The 25,559-nt window shown below is 39.1% G+C and overlaps 1 protein-coding gene across 2 annotated transcripts in view; it reads right to left on the bottom strand.

The window, feature by feature from the left end:
• Nucleotides 1-25,559, bottom strand: part of ATXN10 (ataxin 10) — a 120,205-nt gene that overhangs the window by 80,921 nt on the left and 13,725 nt on the right. For both annotated transcript variants that reach the window (XR_012633272.1, XM_074901192.1), the window contains exons 4-5: nt 10,342-10,438; nt 9,227-9,391 (exon numbers count right to left, since the gene is read on the bottom strand). Coding sequence is in view for 1 of the 2 variants with exons in the window: in XM_074901192.1 (XP_074757293.1) it covers nt 9,227-9,391; nt 10,342-10,438 (262 nt within the window). In the remaining variant the exon portion in view is untranslated. The remainder of the gene's footprint in view (nt 1-9,226; nt 9,392-10,341; nt 10,439-25,559) is intronic.

Here is a 25,559-nt window from a genome sequence, read left to right as displayed (position 1 = left end):
AGTGTCCTCAGTCTCAGAAAAGGAGGAAGAAAACCCTCACTAATGTTTCAATTGCAAGATGAAAAAGCCACGGCGATTCTCTATTTGATCAGCAAACTTCCCTTGCCGTCTCAAAACCAAAGCATTTTTCATCATCCTACAATAATGTCACTCTACCCAAAATACTTAGTAAGAATAAAATAGTTATTTTTACTGTAGTTTAACAAACAGATGTAACAAAATCATCCAAATTTTGAAGAAAATAAAGGAGAAAATTTAGTCAGCTAAACTTTCAAAGCCGTATCACCAGCCTTTTCAGATACTAAAAAAATCAATATGCCTCATGAGGAATTGTTTGGGACCAAAGCATATTTTAGAAGCAGAAGTAATTTTTGTCCTTGCACAAGAACATAAGTACCCTATCAAAACTATTTAAAAAACAATTACAAGTTATTTAATAACAAATGGAACACATGTGCTGTCACAAAGACGTTTAGAAACCAGGTAATACATCCCAAACACCAGCACTTCTTGCTCAAAAGAAGGACAGCTAGACACATTTCCGTATTTTAGGCTCAACTCCAAGTACCAAGCATCACAATACTCCTCTCCTGAGCTGAATCAAGCCCAACAGTGAACACCCTGCCATCTTCATTACCCATAATACAGGCCATGATCCTGTCCACCAAGTCAACTCTCATGTCTAAGAAACTGAGTTTGGATTATCTGTAATATTTCTCTGACTCAGAAGACGCTCACATTCAATTTGATAGATACATCTGAAAGGCATTAAAAAGAGATTTAATTAGGCACACCACTGGAATGATATTTTTCTGAAGAGCTACTCAGAAGGAAGCGGAAGATGATTAGCAATACAATCACTTCCTGCTTCCCCCCTCTCCATAAAATATACAAGAAGAAAGAGGTGACAAGATAAATAAACATGTAAGGCTGGGCTTTGAAAGACTGAGGAAATCCGTGCCAATACACTGCTACTGCAAATAGAAAGTAGAAGTTACTCAGAACTCTACAATTAAGGAAATTTTTCCAATTGTCAGTAGTATTTAAAACCACAGCTGAACTTGGAACCTGCAACATAACTCCAATAACTCCAACTTTCCTGGAATTAAAAATTAGAATTACTTTCTGGAGCGTAGAAGAAGGGGCAGAGGACACCCTAAACTGTCAGAGAAGAGACAAAGTTGACAGCCCAAAATGAAAAAAAAAAAAAAAAAAAAAAAAAAAAGGTAAAAGGTAACATTTTCTGGTTTCTCCACCACATGCCTACCAATTAAGCAACAAGCACTCTACTGAGGAGTTCCATCTTTGCCTTTAAGTCTGTGCCCACGGGCGACACTCCTTGCCACAGGAGCACTAGTTTCTGTCCACACTTCTTTCCATGAGCCAGGACAAAATAACCGAAGGCAAAAAGTGAGGAGGGGGAGCCCCACATCCTAATCTTTACAGTCATCATGGAGTTGTGGTTTCAAAAAGAGAAAGTGGATGTTCAAAAAAAAAATCTTACTTCCCATGCCAAACAGCTGACCACACTCTTAATATCGTTTTTCTGGAAGCCAAAAGGCATATTACGCCTCTTATTTTAAAATGGAGGATTTTTGTTACTTGCTCTTCAGGAATCAAAAATACAACCTGTTTTTTCTTTCCATAGTAGCTACACTGCCCCATGCACACACTTGGAAAAACTGATGACACAAGCTATACTCTCATCTCTAATGGAACCACCGAAGTATTTCTAAAATAAACAGCTTTTCAAATACACCCTGGTCTCGGTAAGGATAAATTATAATGTAATTCTGTACTACTTTTTCCTAATTATTTTACAAAACACATATGTTTGCAGGTTCAATATTCTAAAATAGATCTCATGTGGCATTCTGTGCTGGTTTCTCTTCTAAACACAGTAGCTCCTAAACTGTGTGACACACTTTGCTGCTGTTGATCAATACAAACCCAAAAGGGAGTAGATGTGTATGTGTGGGGAAACACACAGGAGCAACTTTTTAAAGGTTCCACATTATTCCAGAGCTTAAGACATAGCCCTCTGCATGTTTTAAGAAAATGCTTTTACTGAAAAAAAAAAAAAAAATTAAATTGGCAGTGCCTGGCAAACCTTTTCAGCATATTACACCTGACTCCGGATTCTGCTTGTGCTTTCTTTTTCCTTTGCAACTGCAAGAGAGTTTGTTACAGAGGACTCTTCAGACCTTGATAGTAATCACACAGAAAAAGAGTGAGTAGGAAATACATTCTGGTTGCTGAGCAGTGTATTCCAGCTTTGTTTCCTAAAGGAAGGCTATGTCCAATTCCCTGATAGCATCCTTTGGTAGGCAGCAGCTGCTGAAAGAAAGCAGCACTGGAAAAAGAGAATTAGTTTATGGAATAAGTATATTTGCTTACATGTTTAACATATGTTCAACTTAGTTTGTCCACACTTCAGAATTAAATCAGCGTACAACTATAGAGGTATATTGGAAAGATGGAGAAAATTAATTATTGTCTCGCAAGGGCTTGAAAACCATGCTCATCCCTTTGCAGAAAGAGAAGATGGAACTGAGGGGTGGAGGAAGCAGAACCCAAAGATGCATAATGCAGAAAGATGATCACAGTTTACAAGGTAGATCATCTGCTGCTAGGGAACAGATAGAAAGGAACTAAGCAAGACTAAAAGACAAAAAAAAAAAAAAATCACCAGAGGTTAGAAGCAATGGAACTGAAGTTGAGAAGTTGAAAAACTTTCCATGCGAGAGGAAGTATTTTAGAGGGAATGCTAATCCCACAACTGTGATCACGAGCAGAGCAAGCTGGAAGCAACAGATCATAACCAACCCCTGAAAGGGGGAGACTACACTGAAGGACGAGATCTCAGGACTAAAGACAGGACAGGAATGGTCACTCACGCACCAGGCTGTAGCAGCATGGAAGTTTTTCACCAGACTTAGAGGTTATTAATTCTTAAGCTAACAGCCTAGAGAGTAGCTGCATGTTGCAAAGAACAACACGTTTTCTAGAAAACTACTGCACAGCAAAGAACCATCAAGGAGATAGGATCATTTAATTAGTGTATGCCATAAATCAAATCAAAGAAAGGAAACTAACTTGTTTCTGCAGAGCCAGTGTCTTTGCAAAGACATACGCTTTGAAGTACATTCTGTAACATCATACTCCTTGAAACTTTCTGAGAGCAGCAAGCTCTGGGCACTCTTTGCAAGCCCAACTACAGATCCAAACAGTCAGGACAAGACAGGTTAAGTTTCAACGGCTTTCAGTCCCCAAAACTTCCAGTTTCTTCTTGCTCTAAGATTTTAGCCAAAAGCTACAAAACAAATGGGTTTACAGCCAGTCAGGCAATGTTTTGAAGAACCTCAGTTGGAGATACACAATCTGCCTCCTCAGATCATTGCTCTTGGGAGTTAGAGCAGCAGCAGCAGCCTCAGAAGAGCTGCTAGTATTCAAGATTACAGAATTGCTAGCCTGAAACAAGTTCAGGAGTTGTGTTGACTAGAAGTTTAGAGGTGGTTTAAAAATACATTGTTTAATATATGTAAATTAATACTATTTTAAAATGCCACTCAGCATCTGGTATTAAAGATGGCACAGGTAGCAACATTAAAAAAAAAAAATCTTGGAGCTGTTTAGAGGATCAAGCTTCTAAAAGAGAAAGAGGGGGAGGTATCAGTACTTAAATCAAAAGAGTATTTATTAAATGTGTGAATTACATTCTGCAACTTCACAGATTTCAGAGATAGAAGCATTTCTGATGCTTACAAGTAACCACAAGCTTAACGAAATGAGCCTTCAGACCTTCTGGTCTGGATAAACAGGTATGATCATACAAGGACTGAATACCAAATTTGACCAGGGCATTTCTTACAGAACTGACTTCCTTCTTAAATTTATTAAGTCTTTCTTAGCTCATAGCACGCCATGGAAAATACTTAATAGAAAGTGTATCACTCATGAATGTTACCTCCCTTTCTTCCAAGTTTTGAGGCAATTTTTGTTATGCTGTCAATCCACAAACATGTTTTAAAAATGCATCTAAGTTTATAGTCTCAAAATCTCACTCTGCTGGTCTGCACAATTGCTCTCCTCTGTTTCAAAAACTTCTCAGAAAGTAGATGGCTTGGTTTTCCATCACTGATTAGATTCAGAAGTTGCTAAACTGAGGCCTTATCTCCCATAACCCATCCTCTCAGGGAAGCATAGCTACACTTCAGACATTCCCTGTTCCCTGACAGGAGATCCTTGTCTCTACTGAATATCTCATGATTTGAGAAGAAGGCAAATGTGGCAGAAAAATTCCAGAAAGCTACATCATGCCTTCAGAGATGCCTCCTCCGCTCTCTTTTTTTCTGGGAGAGGGTTTATGGCAGACAGAAGAGGAACGGCAAAAGGTCCGCTACCAACAGCTAGTTCTAAAAAAGGAGCTCTGAGGAACTGCTCAGAATAACCTCAGATTTTCTGACAAAGTCTCCCTACAGAACTGCTGCAAGACTGGAGGGAGAAGCCAAAGACATCACACTTGAAAAGAGCTCCTCCTGAACTTTCCCTAAGGACTTTTCCACCTTGCAGATGGAAAACTGGACTCTAAACATGAATGCGGCATCCTGAATAGAGGAGGAACTGTCAATTCATCAAAAAAAGATTCTGAAGATGTGCTTGCCCTTCTGTTGTGGGTGAAGAGTAGAAAGCCCAACATGTGCTAGCTGAACGGAGTAGGGACGACCCCGTGGGAGAGACTACAGTTCAGTCAATGGCCTTAAATCAAATATTTGTCCTGGATGTCCTCTCCCTGTCCCAACAGTTCATGGCAGCAACTGCAACAATAACTTGAGCATCGTAAGTGTTTATTTGTGGAATTCATTGGATACTAACTTAGAGGAACATTAAGTCATAAATTTCAGTGCACAATAAAAGGGAATAAAATCGTAAACAAAAGTTTTGCCTATAACCAAAACTCACCTGGTTATTCAAAGAAAGTTTTTCAATAGCTAAAAGCAGCATTTGACAGCAAGAAACCCCAGCCAAGAGGAATAAACACACGTGGCATTTGCTTTTTATTCGGTGTAATACGAAACCGGATGCTCCAGCTGAGAGACAAAAAGGTAGGCAGGAATTAAGTAGTATTTTTAATTTAACAAGTAAGAACATCTTAACTTCGGCCATTTGGGAGTCCAGCAGTGAGCATAGCCTCCTGGAGGAAGAATAGTCTTCCTTTCGGATCACCCATATAACGCTGTAACAGCCACTTTAAAACGGTCGCTGTGCACTTTGCGAGCTGTGGCATGAGGGACCCAAATCTTTACAACAGAGAACTGGCTCTGTTGCAAATACCATGGCTATGTAAATTCATTTAAGCAATCCTAGTGGTATGTACTTCAGTGAGAGCTGAAGTACAGCCCCAAGTTTTCAATAAATTGCTGACAAAATGTTTTTTCTACAGTCCAGCCAGAGAGTTGTCCAAAGCTCTGCTTTGACTTCATAAGAAAAGGGACAGAGATCTTCTGCACTTTTACCTGACTATATCTCATGCACACTCTTCTGTATCAGAAGGTAACGTAGTTCTTCAACAAGGAAAAAAAAAAGTAATGAACCAAGACTTAGTTTAAACCAGGAAGATTATACGCAATGATAAAAATGGACACCAAAGCAAAAGCAGTAATACACCAGAGTCAAAACTTATTCTAAACACATTCTCAAAGCAACAATGACTGTGTCTGTCTTTCACATACCTAACTGCAAAAAACTGAAATTCATTTGGTATCCAAAAATGTTTTAGAAATAGAAAGCTCTAATGAAAGATTAGGTATTAGTAACACAAACCTACAAAATTTCAAAAGCTGTCCTAAAGAAACAGTATTACTGCACATCAGGACCAACACTGACCGAAGGACAAAGCCTACTTTTTCCACTTACCATTGTCAAAAAAATGTTCTTATATTCAAAACAAGAATCTTTGGTTTTCATCAGCCAAAGCAAACAACATTACTTTTACCAAAATAAGAAATCCTGTTTACTGTTCAGCTTTTGCGTTCACAGCGAAGTACATGTGAGGAAGCCATTTCGGGGTGCTGCCTGCTCTGTCTGATCAGGGGAACAGAGCAGCACTTTACACTAGTAAACAGAGAGCAGTGAAAAGTTCACAACAGTTCCCTGCAGAAAAGAGATGAGACGTGGCAGGCATCAGTAGAGCTCTCCCCTTAATTCGGAGAACCAGCAGAGAGAACTGCTCAAGGAGGCAGGACGCGAGAAAGTCAGCACAAGAGCTGGATTCCTGCTGCTCAGCAATAGGAAAAAAGGCAGCAAGTAACAGAAGGCATCATCATTACATTACACAACTGTATCCATGCACATTTATCTCACAGTAGAAGGATTAGTGCTAATAAAAGAAACAGACTTTCAGATTCAACTCAAGACTACAAAACACGCCAATTCTATTATTCTAGGGGAAAAAAAAAAGAGAAAACTGTTTGGACTGGAAGGTTCAGCTGTGTGACATCAGGTCTAATACTTGCAAATACTCTTATGTTATGTGCTTTACAAATGGAAAAGTGATAGAAAAATGCAAAGAAGGATCCAAGATACAAGCTGCAGGTACCTTGTGAAAATGTAGTCAGTTATTCATAGGATTAATATCCTCTATAATTAAAGCTAAACTAAGAACAACTTGCTGCCTACAAATTCCATGCTGTGTTAATACTGCCAAGGTAACAAGAAAAAACTCTTGATAATTTGAAAAAAAAAAAAAAAAAGAGAGATATTGCAAGATATTGCTTTAACTACACAGAAATACACCGTGAAGTACAGGCTCACAAGATGCATGTATGCTCCAAGATAAAAACATTATATTAGTGTAACACACTGACCTATGTTTAACTGGAAGATGGGAGAAGAATAAAAAAAAAAAAAAAAGACAGAAAAATCATAATCAAAACCAAAAAAAAATACTGTTTAAATCAGTGCTGTGTAATGAATGGTACACACTAGCAGATTTCCACTGGAAAGATGAAAAATAAACCTCTTACATCCTTTTTTATTTAAAAAAAAAAAAAAAGGGGTTGGTGTAAAAATGTTACTTTCATACCCCCACCTCTGCACCAAGTAGACCAAAGATACTACATGTATTCTAGTACATGAATATCACAGTTTTTCAGGATGAAAATCACTTTAAAAAGAAAAAAATCTAAGATGAAAAAAGATTATATTATGCCGCTTAAATTACCATCAGCCATGACAGATGATTATCTCAGAATAAGAAGAGATAAACACAAGGAAGAACCAGAGAGTAAATGTGTTTCTTGAAATGGGAAATCTAGGAAATGGAGTATTAGAACAAACAAAGCGAGGATCAAGAAACAGGGGAAAATAGGTACAAGATTAATCACAGAAAGGCTGTAGAGCTACAAAAAGACAGAAAAATCAGCCCCTTTCCACCAAGGAATTATCTTTTATAATTTCAAGGTAATGCTGTTTGAATCCCTCTTGAATGCGTGACACTGCCCTGTTGAAACACCCTTTTTGGTTTAGATTTTGCCCTTGTGAATGCACTTCACCTACGCTGACTTGAAAACCGTGCCAACATTATTGAAAGATTTTCATTTATAACTCGGTTCAAGATGACTGTATAAAATGCCAAGAAACTTGTACTAAAAACTCATCACTTTTTCTTTCAGTTGGGAAAAGTGATAATGAGCTTTGAGACTTAACCAGCCAACGATGAAGTGCTCTGACAAAAAACCAAATGTATTATTTTCTTAATGCGTGGAAGATATTCTGATGCTTTTTTCTATATGAAAGTTTCCTGTATGAGGAACTCTAGCATTCATCAGGAGTTTGAGCACAAACATTCTGCAGCTGTCTTATGGTAGGACTAGGATTACTCTTTTCTACTCATCTCTTAGATCTTGTATAGAAGTTTGCTCCTTTTTCATTTCAAGACTACTCTAAAGAGAGACCGTTTCCCATCCACATCAAAAATCCATGGTGAAGGTAAGACATCTTCATCATAACATCAACAGAATGAACCCCAGACTAGAAAGATCAAGGAATTGGATACCTCTGCATTTATTTTTATGCTGCATTTATTCTGCAATTACCTTCAAAATATAAATTTAACACCACAACATCTTCCAGCTCTCCCTGGCTTTTATATCTCAGTCAAAACACATTTCAGCGTATCTTCAATACATAAAGAAAATTAAGGATAATCACGATAATTATTGGAAAAGCAATCTTTCACCTGTGTTTATATTGACAGATGCCAAAACTAAAGACTCAGTTTGTCACTTAAAATAGAAATCTGGTCACCTGACCCTGAAACTTCAAGTTTGTTTTCAGAAAACTATTTGTGTCCTAAGCAAACTGACCTGGTTATGAAAAAAAGCCCAGACACAAACAAAGTCATTTTTTCAATATGAAAGCAAACTATTAAATGACATTTGCTTTTCATTGAATCATCTTAAACTCTTTTTAGAGACTTTCAAAATAACTAGTAAACCCCTGACAATTCTTCCTGATTAAGTTTTGAATTTCAATGGGACCTTCAAAAGAAAGATACAAAAAACCCCATACAAACTATCTTTTTTTTTTCACCCCCTTGGAATGCATCATATAACAGTTAACTGAATGTGTATCCTTGCTGATGCAGGGCAGAACATTTTCCAAATGCGTAACTGACAATAATATTTACAAAAATGGCCATTAGCAAAAAATATATGAGCTCAATGACACAAAACCACTGACTAGGTGCTCTTCAAGTATGAAAATGAAACACGCAAGATTCACAAACAAAACATCTTCTCTGTTTTGGTGTAAAATTGACTGCATGTTGCACTAGACAACAGATCTATTAAAAAAAAAAAAAGAAGAAAGAAAAAACCCACATTTTATGTAGCACTCACAAGAATTAGTCATACAAGTCTTCCTAACGTGACCCAATAACCAAAGTCTTTAAGACTATATTCTGAGTTGACTTTATTTCAAAAATCTCCACAAACCAGCAAAGAAGTATAAATTAGTTTGCATTTTAGAACTTGGTTTCATTAATAAAATAAAAAAAAGCAAAACAGTCAGTGAAAGTATTGTGAAAATTATCCCTATACCAAGTTACTAACTTCTAAATAGTTTTTACTACTTATTAGCATCACAGATTTAGACATTTTAATAGAGATTTACACTAGAAAAACACCTAATTAAGAGAGGGGAAAGAAAATCTAAAGATACATACGACCACTCAGACTCCAACTCCTCTTTGTAGACTTTCAGGACACGAAGAGGCACAGACAAGTTCCCAGGATCCAGAAGTTCTCTCACTTTCTCTGAATCAAGGCAGGTGAACAGGACCATACAACAATAGGCAACTATTTTCTCATCACTGTACATTAGGCATGTCCTTCAAGAGAAAATAAGGAGTTAAGACAGTAAATTAAAACTGACCCTGGAAAACCAGACTCATGGCATTCAGCTTGTTGAGTTGTTCTTTGCTGTCTGTTAGGGAATGGTGAGTTTGTCATTGCCCAAGAGGGATAGAAGACATCTGCAAAGGAAAATATCTAACTCCTAACTGAAGGTCAAACTTAACAGGCAGTTAAAAAAAACCCTAATGCTAAGTTGGAGCTAACTGGAGATCTAGAAATTGGGTGAAACGATAATAATCATCTGCTTCTATTATCATAAGGTCTTTCTACATCTAGTGCTGACAAGCAGGCTCCAAAAACACACTCAGAATGGTTATCAAATTGAAATGAATGTGCCTTTGTTACTAGCTCACTATGAGAAAACTGGCCAAACACATCAACAACATTGTCATGTGTCTGCACAAAATCGTTCATATACTATTTCATCACATGTATGTCATCCAACCTCCAGGAAGACATTCCGGTGACATTACAAGGGGGGCAGAAGGATTGGAAGACATAAAATTTAAGTCACTTCTGTAGATTCCATCTAACCCACAAATACTGACAGGTCTGCACAGCAGCAAAGTGAATAAAGAAAAAGCTGTGTTCTTGGAAATGAGGATAACTACTTGAAAACACCACTGAAATAAAGCTTATGTTGAAGCTCATAATTTGAACTAGAATTGTCTTCCAGTTTCTATTAAATTAAATCAATTTACTGTTAGTTTAAAACAAGCAGGTTTTTAAAAAGGTCCTGACCCCTGCGGTGGACAAAAAAAAAACCAACCAACACATCTACAGGACATGGTCTCAACCGTCCCATTCTCACCAAAGTTATTTTTCAGAGCTTCATGGTGCTAGTAGAGGAACAACTATCATGTCTAAAAGATCTGAATATAACCACAGAAATGACATTAGAAAAAAAACCCGCATCCATGCTTACAAGAAGAGATCTGGGAAAGCACACTTCCAAATGCTATTCTGGGAATCTCCATTTCCTGCTGCAATGTTTCCAAGAAACTGGAGACTACAACGAAGAGCTGAAAAGAAAAAAAAACCAAAAAAAAACCAGAAAAATATATTAACAGGAATTCAAAGAAACACTGATATATTTCATATAAATTACTATCTCCAACATTACAGCTAGACACTACAAAATCCATCCCAATTAAGCTTTGGGTGCAGTGTTTCACTGCCACTGTACATAAATGTTTGCATTTTCTCCTCTAACACAAATAATTTTACAAAGTACTCTAGAGTTATACCCAAAACAAATATTTTTGGGTTTTTCCTCAGACTTCTATCAATATCAAACACTGGTAACTAGCAATTACAAGAGCTAATTGACTCTGGCAAGGTTTAAGACAGATCGAAATCAATGACAGCTTGGAGCTACACTTAGCACAAACTGAAGCAGCCCCGTGCTCAACCAGTGGCTGCCACATGGCAGTGGTCATTTTGCCTCCTCCAGATCTGAGGAAGCTTTCTTCTTTGTATTAAATTAACACAAATAGGCTGCCTGTCATCACCTGAACTCTGCAAGAGCAGCTCTGCCTGCTACTAAAAGAGCTCCCCAGACACCCTCCCTAAGCTGGCAGACAGAGCTTGAAAATTCTGTTGCAGCATGTAAAACCAGAGCAAGAGAACTGAATCTGTTCCCTCGCTACCCACATTTAGTTCTATTTAACTTGACAAATCATTATATAATACAATGATGTGCCCAATACCTTCTGATTTCTATCCCAGAAAAATTAACTCTCAATAACTCTGCAATTTTAACGCTGAATTTAATACGGCAGATTTCTACCATCACTGTAAAGGATTTATACCCACCTCCCCTCAATACAAACTTAAAATATAGGAAGATGTTATTTCATCATACAAATTAATATCCTAGAGCCCACCAAAAGATGTAAATTAATGAAAAAGAAAAGCATGAACCCACAGACCTCACAAAATTAAAACACTTTTCTTGGCCCTATTGACAGCTCTCAGTATCCTGACCCTTATTAATAGGTTGGCAAAGAAACTTAAAATTAAGTGTTAAAGTGCAGTTTAACAGATATTACAAACAGCAGCCTATTACAGATGGACGTGGCCAATATTGCCAGGTTCTGAAAATATAAAATTAGGTCACTTTGAAAGGTGCTGTGCCAGCTGGCAGCCAGATTTCCTACAGAGGTCTGGGCATGTATCCTCTTCAGAACAAAAAATGAGGTCACACGGGCTTAGGGAATAGTAACTTTTTTTCCCATATACCTATTTTTTAAGCCCAAAATACATACGTCCTCCCCATAATGCATTTTGAGTCATATTCTCCTTTGTGCTTTAGTTCTGGAGATCTCTGTTCTCTCTCCCTGCACATCTGCACTTTTTTATTATTTTCTGCTTGTCATTATACTTCTGTTTCTCCCATCCATCTGGTTGCCATCTTGCTGACTCAGAATTATTCTGAAGGACAGCAAGCAAAGGCACGCTACTTTTCTAGTGGACATTTTATGGAAATACTTCCCTGCTAGAAAACAAACAAACAAACAAACAAACAAAAAAAACACCAACTAACAAGGCAGTAAATCCTAGGAACAGGGTTTTATTTTTCTTGATGAACTCCTTACCTACTCTACTATGAGAAAGTTATCTCAAAGAGGCATGAAGTTGGCTGATTACACTCCAATCTTTACCTGAAATTTGCTTGACCCTTTTCAGCTACCAGTTACACTTTGGTCAGTAGAGATTAAGCTGACAACAAAATAATACAGACTTGGGGGGGGGAAGTTAAAGATACTTTAAAAGTTGCCTTACTGTAACAAAGACGAAATGCTATGAACATGCTTGCAGTTAATAAGTATCTACAAATTCTCCATTAATCCCACACTAGAGTCTTAATATTTGTGAAAGCAACCAACACCGCCCTTCAGTTGTGATGCGCTGAACAAGTAAGGAGGATCCAGAAAAAGGTCACAATGTTGTGGATGTACCGGGGAGGGGGGGAAGAAAATAAAGCGTTTCATCTGTAAGTGCTTTTTCACCAGTAACGGTTAACATTAGAGGACACAAGTCAATACATGGGCAAGCAGATAATCTGAGATGAAAGCTACTGTATCTATTCACAAGTAAGCAGAAAAAGAGGATATCTTAATAATGCAACATTTCCCCATGCAAGTAATCTCAGCAATTCAAAAGAAAGATGTGATTCTACAAACACCTGAGGTAACTGAGCTGTCACAACCACAATGCATCTGCTGCACTGCTTCTGCAGTGCCTGAACTCCTTTTCCCTACCAAAAATTAATTCATATTACAAAAAAAATAAAACTCATTTCAGAGTGTGATGCCAGGTCACTGACATATGCCAAATACAGTTTATGTACTGGAGTATCAATACTTATGTTTTGGCTTCTATGACCATGGATCCGCCTTTGAGAAGCCAAGTCTGTGGGAGCTGATGGGATTCACCTGACCACGGGGGACAAGAGGGTCTTCACCAACCAGCTGGACAGACTTATAGGGTCAGAGAACTGGAGAACTTCGCCCAGCTCTGGGGTCCCCGGTATAAGACAGACATAGACCTGTTAGAGTGAGTCTAGAGGAGGCCACAAAAACGGTCCAAGGGCTGGAGCACCTCACCTGTGAGGAGAGGCTGAGAGTTGAGGGGTTCAGCCTGGAGGAGAGAGGGCTCTGGGGAGACCTTTCAATATATAAAGGGGGCTTATAAAAGTGATGGTGGGAGAATTTTTACCAGCGCCTGTCATGAAAGGACAGGGGGCAACAGTTTTAAAACTGAAAGAGGGTAGGCTTAGATTGGATACAAGAAAGACATTTGTGATGATGAGGGTGGTGAGGCCCTGGCACAGGCTGCCCAGAGAAGCTGTGGCTGCCCTCTCCCTGGAAGGGTTCAAGGTCAGGCTGGACGGAGCTTGGGGCAACCTGGGCTAGTGGAAAGTATCCCTTCCCTGGGCAGGGGGGTGGGACCAGATGATTTTTAAGGTCCCTTCCCACCCAAACCACACGATGATTCTATGTGCCATGTCCAGCAGTCACAGATGGAAAGTTAATGATGACGAGGGGCAAACAGCATTAAAAGTCATTATAGAACTAGAACTAGAGCAGCTCATCACAGCATGCCCTCTGAATCACACCACAGTATTATCTGGGTGGTTATGCTTAAAAAAACAAACACATGCTCCCCCGAAAAAGCCCACAGGTGCACCTGGGGGTCCTGGAGTATGCAAATGTCTCATACGCAGTGTTTCTCTCCAAAGAGGATTTCAGAGAAAGCGTACTAACCTAGCACCAAGCTACCAAGCGACAGTGAATTTTGATATGAGCATCGTAAATCTATACTTTGGTATTTATGCTTTAAAGAAGAAACACCACCCCAATCCAACTCGAGCTGTTAATTCACAGCAAGATACGCATGCGTTAAAAAATGCAAATGCTACAATAAAAGTGAAGTATTTTGCATTCACAATTATTGAAGCCTCTCCTTAGCATCTCATTTCCATGTTTCTCTTTTTTGTTTTACTTCTATTGGACTTGACTGCTGCAACGTATGATTGAACTATGCTTAGAAATCTGTGGAATACAGAAGCTGCTTTTCTCCTCTCCAACAATTTCACTGTTCTTACAGCAAAAGCAAGAAAATCTAGAAGCCTATTAAGGAGGGCTGCATTGCACAGTATAGCAGCTGAAACCATTTTGCCATCCATTCAATAATTTCTGAAAAGGAGAAGGAAAAAAGGAAAAAAGAAAAAAGAAAAAAAATATATGACAACAAGACTATTTCACTTTTTCCCCAAAAACATACAGATCTTTATGAAGCTAAAAAGTAATGTCAACCACTCTTCCCAGCTGCATAAACTAGTATTTGGGAAATACTACTCATAACAATTATTTTTAAAAGTCTGTCTTTTCCATAGGACTGATTTATTTAACAATTTAAGGCCACCCCCTAGTTGCTGGTTTCTATAAGCACTGACTTTAACAAATAATTCTGTTGCTATCAGCACAGCTAAATTTTAATTTACAAAAATGTTACGCTGTGTGTGGTCAACAAGACTATTTTTAACCTGATGGTCAACCACTGTGAAATTACATGTACTAAGATATAACTTCTGATACACACATCGACCCTAGAGCTGAAGAAATTTTTTCCCCCCAGTGAGATTTCAATGGTTCCTATGAAAGCAGGATGTTCTTTAGCAAATGCAAATACTCTGATTACATGTTGCTTTCATAAGCAGCCTGCAATGGGTTATGGAGAATTTTCTAGGTTCTACGAAAATAATCTCTATACAACAGGGCAATGTGTACAAGGGGAAACCCTGATGAATTTTGGCACCTAAATGTTTGTCTACATGTATCACAGAATCATCTCAGTTGGAAAAGCCCTTGAGGCTCCTCCAGCCCCACCATGACCCTCCCCCTGACCGTTCCCAACTCCCCCAGATCCCTCAGCGCTGGCTCAGCCCGACTCTTCAACCCCTCCAGGGATCCCGGGGACTCCCCCCTGCCCTGGGCAGCCCATTCCAACGCCCAACAGCCCCTTCTGCACAGAAATCCTTCCTCAGAGCCAGCCTGACCCTGCCCTGGGCAGCTTGAGGCCATTCCCTCGGGGCCTGGCGCTTGTTAAACTGATCTTTTAGAGTCACTCAATGCCACCTTGCAGAAGATGAAGCAGCCGATACCTTATGGCTCTGTGTGAGGATGGCTTAAAAACACTTCAGCACCTTCAAGACCACAGCTCCGTTTATTCCTTTCAATCTCTTATGATCACACACTAACTGAACCCAGCTCTAGCACACATTTTTCATTTCACAGTTATACTGCAGTACTACCCAGGTGGCCTGAAGGACACACATGAACCTTTCATTGGCCTGACCCTGTGTCCTGCTCCTCACAAATTACATGCAGCATCATTTGCAGAATCAGACTGTGTATTAGATGAAAACTTAAATCCTTGAAGTGATTCAGACAAAGAATTTAAGCCTTATGATTTTAAAACTCAATACATTATTTCATTCTGCTCCACATGGTTAGGTAATAATATTTCAGAAAAAAATTATTCACATTTCAGTACTAAAGTTAGAAGAGTTTATTGCTGGTAAGCCTCTATCAGCAAGATTAACTGCCATTTCTCCCCCCCAATATCTTTCCTGATTAAAGTGCTACACACAACCATTATGTTACTATACCACATATGTTGCTATAGCGTATATTATTTGTTTATATTCATACGCATTTTTATGTCTTCCCTCCAGAAAACGAGTTCTTTCCTGGTAGATAATCAGATTTATCTTTCAAATTCTTACTACAATTTCTCAAGTCAAGAACAGGAGCCTGTGAACTTGCTCACCATTGCCTTTGAAAAATCTTGAACCCAGCTGCAGACACAACAGTTGTAAGAAGAGATTTCCATTCTTTTAATTTGGGGCAGACAGCACAGAGATAGTTATAAGCACAATCCTCTGCCTTTACCAGAGTTACACAGAGATATAAAATAAATCCAATCAAAGCACGTGTAAAGCTGTACAACATCACTCAGACTGCAAGCAGAAAGCTGGCAAACTATAATGCTTTGCTATTAATGGTGCATGAAAGATAGAGCTGGTGTGCTCCCTCTACACTGGGGGCACACTCAAAACTTTACAAGCACTTACACCAAATCACAGCCCCCCAACAGCCTGGAGACCTTCTAAGTTGCCCGTGAGCTTTGCAAATCTCAATTGTGGCCTGCGAGCCACGACACAGACCACCTCTGATTGTTTGTAAACAACGGCTGAATGTTTTGTGAGATATTGCCACCCCTGGAAAAATAAAACCTTCAACTCAGCATAAGGTGTAGACCTCTATTACTATAAAACGTTAGTTTCCACCACTATCATCCGGTCATTGACTTGTTTCCTTGTGGCTGCAAGTTAAAGCGACTTCCAGTCATAAAAAGAGTTATTTGCCTCTTCACCACCATGAATCATACCACAAATACTGATGAAAATGTATTTTCCTTGGAAAACAGTCTGTCTAGACTACTCAAATAGAATGTACAATACATATATGGGCTCTGTCATTTAAAGTTATTAAAATAGTGCTTAGTATTTTATTTCTGTAAATAAAATGAACGTCTAGCTACCGATTATATTTCCGCCTTGATCACACTGCACTTGCTGCAGTGCAGGCCAGTAACCCATTTTTACCATCTGTGAATACCAAGAATGTTGTGTTTAATAAGTTTCTGTTCCCACTCCTCATCTCCTCCACCTCCAAAAGAAAGTAACACACTTATTTTTTTTCTTTCCCTTCAGAAATGCCAACTCTAATATTAACAGAACGTTATGTGCAGTGACTGGACAACCATTCTGTTCTTGGAAGATAAACGTCTAGGCAAAATATCAACACTTTGTTCTTACTAAAAAGGAGAATTGGACTCAAAGGCAAGAAAAATCCCCACCAGGCTATTAAAAATGTGGAGCTGCGAATGAGTTAGAAGGGAGCTGGAAGAAACCATCAGACCACTCATCAGATTGGCTTCTGGTGCAAATTAAGTTCTAATGAGAGCCCATCGTGATAGATTAAAAAAAAATTATTTGGGCATTTACTAGGAGAAGACACAGTTTGACAGTCCACTGCCTGACATGAGATCAGCTTCCTACTGACTCCTATTCACACGGTATTAGCAATGCTTATTAAATACAGCACCATTCTCTTTATCTGCTGGTATTTTCATTGCAATCATTTTATTTTTAGAAAGCAAACACTAAGTGTGGTCATTCCTTTAATAAATTATCTATTAAAGTCTAAAGGCATAATAAATGGGACTCCTGTTATATCCCCACAAGCAGCAAAAACACATGCCTGAGATTACTCTCCTATGTGAAGTAAAATAGGTGTAAGTGCTTGCAGACTTGGGAACTGCACTTACAAGCTTCCTGCATGTGTTAGGATGTAAAACTCTTTTTCTTGAATCAACCTAAAAATTGAGCCTAAAATCTAACAGACAATGTCTCTTTAAAGACCCTGCTGTAGCAAAATCAGCAAGTTTGAAAGTACTGGGGAGTCTCAACCTGGACTTAAACCATGCCAGGAAACCAAGAAAAATAACAAAAAAGACTGGCCACCCACTATGTGTTATTCGTGGTATCTAACTATATGACACACTACTACATGATACCTTGTACAGGTCTTAAAAAAAAAAAGAAAATTAACATGTAAAATACTAACCAGGATTATGAGAAAATTTCTCCAATTATTTTTGATGGCATACTGTGGATGTTGTTTCATTTAGACCAAAATTTCCACTGAAGGGCTTCTATTTTCCCTAGAAAAGCTAAGTGATCTTTTTCTGTAAGACTGGAGAAAGGGTATCAGACTCGTTTTCCCCCTTGGACCATTTATATTGTGTCTGGCTAATAAATGGATCATGGTCCTTTTGCAATAGACAGGGATCAACAAGAACACTTACATTTAATATTTTTACTTGCATACCCACATTAATATACAACACCAGTTTTAGCGACCACATTTTTGGGCATTAACAGTTATTTTTACTTATTTTTTATATATATAAAGGCAGCTTGCCTCTTCTCATTGCCTTGTTAAGGTCCGTATCACATCACACAAGATGTGGGCGCAGAGAATGGAAGAAAGGGCAAGAACTTGACATTACAAGATTTGTACCAGGAGACTTTTCCCTTTCTACACTGGCAAGATTCCCTTAAATTCTCACTGAAAAGTGAAGGACAGGCACAAAGAATTTCTCTCCAAGCCCAATGCTGCTACCAAAAAAAGGATGCTGTAGAGTGGAAGAATCTTGCAGCTTGTGTCTGGAAAGCCACAGTTACAGACAGACCTCTCCTTTTCCACCAGAACAACGCTCATGTAACTGGAGAGAATAAGAGTTGCACCGTGGCAATGATCATCAAAAGGGTGAGAGAATGCCATAGCAAACATCTACATAATTATGACTACTTGGATTTTTATCCAAAATGCCATAGTAAACTTCGACATAATTATAACTACTTGGATTTTTATCCAAACAGGTGACAGTTTACCCAAAGACAAGCAGATGCCTCACGTTGTTTTCTTTGCCTGGATCTTCCTCCAGCTCCATTCCATCCCGCTTCCATCTTCCCTTTCCCTGGAGAAAGAACCCTAGAGCTCTCAGCCCTCTGTGAGAGGCTCTTCAGTACAGCCATTTTCTTCCAGTATACATGAAAACAGTTACGGTTTTTTTCTCCCTACATTATCTTTAGGATGCTCTGTCTTTAGGAAGCTCTTTTCGCATTAAAAGGTTGGTTTGCCCCATTCTTCCCACCTTGACCTTACCATCCTGATGTTCCCGCTGGGAAAAACAAAACCAACCTAGATCTGGTCATATCCTGTAAGAACATCATGTAATTTTGACAATAAACGTATCCTTTATCTCTTCTCCATCACAGTCACAGGCAGGGAAGAAGCGTGTGACCTGCACTGCGCCCATCACTGCCAATAACCACAGGATCTATCAGGGACGGTGTTTAATTGGCAAACTCCACTGATGCCTGCCCTTTGCTGGCCAAAGCCTAGCAGCACGTTACAAGATAAAGATTGGCTTCTCTTCCCATCTTTGACGTAGAGGGAAGCTAGAAACAGCCACCAAGCAGCTGCTGTAAGGTAAGATGATCAAAATATGATGGCCCTGCTCACATCAGAGCTGCCCTGTGCAGCAGCTGGTTCAGCACACAATGTCAGAGCAAAGCAAAACCACCACAGCCTTTCCATCAAAAGAAAAAGGCAAGGAATCAATTTTCCATCTATAATACAACGGTCTTCCTCCCCACCACCCCCCTTTACAGTCAACCAACAGCAACCCTCTTAAACCTACAGATGTTTCTGCAAGTTTTGATTCACATATATTTATGTAGATGAGAAACCTGCCTCATTATGAATCTTGTCGACATTATTTGCTGGTAGGGTAGGGGACAGTAAAGAGCAAGGAAGGAAGGAAGGAAAGGGCTTACAGAACGCTGTATTTAAAAGTCCACAGAAATACAGGCATCACTGTTCATTTCAAGCCTCAACCAAAGTAACCAGAAACCATTCTAATTAAATAGACATCAGCAAACTCCCATTTCCTTTGTGCTCCAAGTGGATATCAGTCCACATTATAAAACCACTATGCATGTGTCATAAATCAGCAACATCTTGGCAGGCTTTACTAGAAAGCCTCCAAATTGCAGTAGCAAGAAAAATAACAAAACAGCTATACACACTGCCTAAAAGCAGTATCAGCAAGGAGAAAAGGGAAACCTGCAAGGCAGCCCATTGACCTACTAATTGTTGTAACTTCAGGATATTAGCTCAGGTTAGTATCTCCCCTAGAAGGAGCAAAATGATTTACATTGGCTCTGAGACAATCACTGCCTCCGTCTCCCACCATGGCCATAAAATTTTCTTTCCATGAGTACCATGGAAAGGACAGTTTTGATCATCAGTGCAACAAGCGTTGAACTTCTAGAAAGCACCATTTTTTGTTCACTATTCCACAGCCTGCTTCCAATGCCATCAGTATCTGACACGAGAATCTTATTAGGCAGGATCTGGTCTGTACTTCAAATTGTACCTTAACCAGCCGCTGCAATAATACACTCCTCTACTCAGAGGCCACAGTAAATAAAGTAATTCAGCTCAGCACAGCTTCAATCACTCAGTCACTGCAGAAGCAACAGGACTCCAGTAAATAGTCAAGCCCTAGGCAGGGAAAAAAAACACTATCAAGAACCACTGGATTCAAACTCAGTAGGATATTTACAGAATCATTTAGACCTGAGTTAGGAAAAGGTTTTAAAATAAGAGGGACTAACAAGGGATAAACACAGCAGGCTGGAGCTTAATGTATGTGGACACAAGATCCTACAACTAGTTGCCTGTGGTATCAAGGGTCTAGTAATGACGATCCAGGGCCTGTTGGAAGCCCCACTCCCAACTCTTCCTCTCCCATGAATATAAGAAGTGCATTTAAATAGTGTCCCTGGTCCTAAAGCTGCCCTCTTCAGCGGATCTGAACTTGCGCTCCTCAAACCTCACTCCGCTCCAGACGTTATGAGAAGACAAGACATTAAAGCATGAGTAAAGTTTCCGTGTTAATAGCAAGTCACAGCCAAGCCATGTGAGCGAACGCAGATGTGTCAGGCTGAAAGCACTGGCAGCACTGACGTTTATTCAAAATGACAGTTCCTGCTGCATCACAGAAATGCAGTTTACTGCACTAACCCTGCAGGGCGCAGTTAGTTGTACCTTTACACACTGCACAAGATTCACAGTGTGGGACTCTCAGAGCACGGAGCAAGAATTAACCGCAGGGGCAATACTACACGCACAAGAACTCAGTGTTTGCTAAATCAGGATAATTCAGTTCGACTCCTCTTAGTCCAGGTTTGGCTCTTTTCCTTCAGCAGACAGCTGAAAGAGGTGTAGAAATTGGCTCCCTGTTTTGCAGTTTCTGAAAAACGGCCAAAGAACAAAGACCTGGAACAAAGACCTGAACTAAGGCCCACCCAAATCAGAGTCTTTCCACAGCATTTAAAGGACTTTGGACCAAACTATGAGGACAAAACCATGAGGACCAAAGAGGAGATGGCATCGGGTTGACGTGCTTTGGAAGGGTGAAGCTTGCACAGCAGTAATCCTTGCTGTAGATGTTCTGTAGACAGACAGCTCGTTAAAAAGCTGTGGCAATACTCACCAAAACACAGCACAGAGAGAGCAGTTGTGAAGTTAAAACTGCAGTATAGGGCAGGGCTGAGGCATTTTTGCATCTGGTAACTTACCATCACCCAGCAGCAAGAATGCCTCTGTCCTGCCTGGACCATTCACTGGTAAAGGGGTAATTGTCTACTCTTAGAAAACCTTGTACTTGTTTCCTAGCATAGATGCTCCTGGGAGATGCTCACAGTCACCTTTCAAAAGCACTCAGGCTCCCTTTCAATTAAAAAAATAAAATACAACTTAAAAAAAAAATAAAATTAATGAGCTAAACACAAAGAAACCAAAAAAACCCGAAGAACCTCAAATGGTACCAAGAGAACAAACCAATTACTTAAAACTTTCCTGTTTGGTAACGTAGTAAAATGCTCTGAGCTATAATAATTAGGGTATAGCAAAACTCAAAAAAACACAGGATTTTCTTAAACTATGGAAACATGAAACCAAAATCCCAATACAAGTGCAAATAGCAGTTTACTTCTACCAGATAATGTATCAACTGATTGTTAGGGCATACACTCTGCAAATGCTACAAAGACCATGAAAATCCCAATATTATTTTTACAGATTGGAAAAACACAAAGGCCAAAAACAACACCAATAACTCAAATAAAAAACTCATGCTTATGTTTACATAAAAGTTTGATGAGTATAATATATTCGTCACACTCCCACAATTATTCCCCGAAAATACTATAAATATTATTTTGACAATGTAATTATAGTTTTTACTTTAACAGTGGCAGCAAAGTACTGGCACCAATCCTCCATACAAAAAGCCTAGACAGACAAAGCAAAGATCACACACGGAAACTGGCAGCCCTTAAGATGAGGGCTGTCCCTTATTTATATGGCTAAAAAAAGTCTCTTTAAATTAGCATCTGGTTTATTTAAGCTGTAAAACATAGGTAGTTTAATTATGCTAGCAGTAAGCAAAAGGAAACCCCAAATACAAAAATAAATGGAAGTGCAGATTTTTAAATTCTCTTTTCTTCCAAACAACTGAGGCACGTTCCTTTCATTCTGCTTTTTGGGAATTAACTCCATGGACTGTGGGTCCATTCAGGAATTGCTCTCTCCCACTTCCTCTCCCTTGAAAAAAAAAAAAGCTAGCATCAATATGAACTTAAATTGACAAATGTCACCTCTTAACAGCTCGTGATGTTTTGACTGTACAAGTAAAATGGTTCAAGCTTTACAACCACTTAACTTTCTCATTGCACATAAATCAGCATGTAACATGACTCGTAAGACAAACCTGCTGCATAGTGATTTACAGTATTTGCTCACAAAAAAAACCCCAAAACAAACCAACAACAACAAAAATCCCCAACAAAACGGCATGCTTTCTCCTCCAGAGATAAATAGAGGGCACTGATGTGGGAAGAGAGGAAGGATTAACGTTTCCTTCCTAAGTCCTGTTGGTTTAAATTTAGTAGCCATTGTGTTTGAGCCTTCAGGATACAGTATAAAAGTTACATCATCTCCAACTGAAGTCACATTACAATCAAATCCAAAATCAAGCCCGTGTTCAGACAGCAAAAAGAGACCTGTTTATAAGCAATGAAACTCAGCAATTGTTTCCCAAATGCATTGGGTGAGCTCTGGATATTCACTCTGCTGTGATGCTTGTCTAGTAAAAATTTACTGTTCCATCCCACTTTCCAGGCATATTTTAATATATTTATTTTTCATACATAAAATACAAGGAGTAATTTGGAAATGAAACTGTTCAGTGCAACATGATTAAAGAACTACAAAAACCAGTGAAAGCAAAACGCAAATTTTCTAAAGAATAAAATGAAACAGGAAAGATACTCAATAGGAAATAAAAGAGAAGCACAAGAGACGAGGGACAGACTCTTTTGGTCAATATTGGCATTCGTTAAAAAATATTTAGGTTCCATAGTTGACCACTCTTTCTCTTTCCTGTTAAATTAAAACACACTGCCAAATGACCGGTCATTCCAAATGATGAGGTACACAAAAAAAGAAAGTATCAAAAATAGTCCATAGGTAGAATCCTATCCAGTACATAAGCCCTAAATTCCCTGATTTTTAAACTAGCTGGTTCTGCAGAGGTACCACTCAGATGCATTCTGAAAAGTTCTCAGTATTTACTTCTAGCTCCTTTTCCTAGTGCCAAGGTACAGTCTCTTTAACTGGACCAAAAGTAACAGTGATGCTGTTGCCATTGCCTTCTAGGGGAAGAAAATAAATAAATAGGTAAATAAATATTGACAAGAATCAAAAAATGGTTAGGAACACGGCTGCCCACTTATAGAAGAAGAAAGGAAAATCAATTTAGCGTTCTTTGCCAGGTTTGAGAACATCACCTTCCCCTGCTTTTCCAGACCCTCAAAATTAGCCAGTCTCAGTTTTCCAGTGCAATTCCAATTTGCGAATGGCTGAGTGCAGAACTAGGAACAGGTCAGAGCAGAGAAACATGTGTCAGTTCACTGAGTGAGGACAGAGCTGAAAGGTTTATTTCTCCCAGCGTCTCCCGAGGAAGTAGAAATCGCTTGTGTCACTTAAATGGTATTCATTCATTTTTGTTTTCAGGAATACTTTTGCAAACATAACAACTGAAAGTTCCCTGTTTTACTCAGATTCTCCATCAGCAGAACAAAAACGTTTCCTTTTCCGTAAACCCTTAAAAAGTACTTCCAATTAATAACTTTTTAGAAGGGATAAGCTATCCAGTGCAGCTGCTGGGAATTTCTGATCTCCTCTTCCCTATTTCTTGTCAGAAATCTCTCATAACAAAACGTCAACAAGATTTTCTAGTACTGCACAAACTCCTACAGCTTATAATTCAGTGGCTTTTTAAACACAGCGTGCCTTCACCTTCAAGAGTTTACAAAGAAATCAAGTATCCTTCTTTGCTCAATCGTGTGACATTCTCCTGCAAACTTCAGGAGAAAGTTTTTGCCTTGTTATTTCATCAAAGATTAAATCCTTCCATTTCATCTGACTTTTGCAAGAAATATCCTCTCTGGAAGCTCTATACAGCCTAGGTTAATTACCACTTATTTTTGAAGCACACGCATACCCTTATGCTTTTTTTTTTTTCTTTTAAATCTCTACGAAGGAGCGTTGGTTTTATTTTTACAGAGTTCTGAATTCCAAGGTTACTTATTGTCATTTCTTCTACAGAGTACTTCTCTTCCACACTGACTGATTAAAAAGTACTTTCCAACACACTTTCTTCTTAGACCACAGTCAACCCATAAGGCAGCAATGGGTCAAGAACAGTTGGGTTTTTTTCATTAACTAAAAGAAAATACACGATAGCTAATCAGGTTCAAATCAGTCTGAGTACGTAAAGAGCACTGACTGAAGCTGAACCCTTGTGAGCTCTCTTGTAAGTACATGGCATTTGGAGTATTTGAAAAATGTTTCAAACATGATATTCCATATTTTCCCACACTTCCTCCCTCAAGAAAGGAGGTGTGAACAGGTGTTAGACATACGCTATTCATGTTGCTCAACATCCTACCAGAAAATGCTCAAGTTACTATAATAAGCACAGTATTAAAAAATTTACATAGAGTCATCTTTCATCACTGCTTTTAAAGGCACGTTTTAAGTTCTGTTCTGAAAAGAGTATCTGTAGTCGTTTAACTACACCTGAATGCTCTTCAGAAAATTGGAAGCAAAGTCAAATTCCTGTTCAAGGATTCAAGGTTATCATCCATTATAATTTACACAATGTTTCTGGACATCCAAACATTAAGAGCAGTGAACGACCTAAACTTTTGTATAACAGCTAGCACATCTGGGCCCTGATTTTGACCGAGACCTCCAGGAATACCCATGACATGAACGTACTCTCTTACTGCTCTCCCACTAATGCATTTTTATGTGGCTTACCCTGGTTGGTTAAACCCCCTAAAAACCTAAAGAGGCACAGCATCAGCACAGCTCAACAATAACAAGACCCGTGCTGCTGGGTTTAAAGCTACCACCAGCCACCTGGAACTGAGGTTGAAGGCTGGCACGACGCTCCCAGCACCTCCCTCGGGCTGGTGTCATGCAGTTGCACTCAGTTCTGCTCAGAGAGGACAATCAACTCATTCAGAGAACCTGCACAACAAATTGTCCCACGCAGGGTAGCTATCAGGCATTCAATGCCTTTTCATTCTAGAGGAGAGAAAAGTATTTTGGCAGATAAATACTTTTAGAGTAATTATGCTGGAATTCAAAGCACATTCTTCAGCACTGGCAATATTTTGAAGCGGTGAAAGGTTTGAGAAGATCTATTTACAAACAAAAAGATTAAAGCTCCTTCTGTCCGGGATGGGGTGGGGGTAGGAATCAATGAAAGGATCAAATGGGACACAGCCTCTCAAACACAAGCTTGCTTTAAAACAAGCATTCCTTCACTGCAATTTATTAAGGAGAAACAAAGCTAATCTGTTTT

Source organism: Athene noctua, chromosome 3, assembly GCF_965140245.1.
Source record: "Athene noctua chromosome 3, bAthNoc1.hap1.1, whole genome shotgun sequence".
NCBI classification, from domain to species: Eukaryota; Metazoa; Chordata; class Aves; order Strigiformes; family Strigidae; genus Athene; species Athene noctua.
Note: the sequence above shows the minus strand (reverse complement) of the source record. Positions and strands in the feature narration are given on the sequence as shown.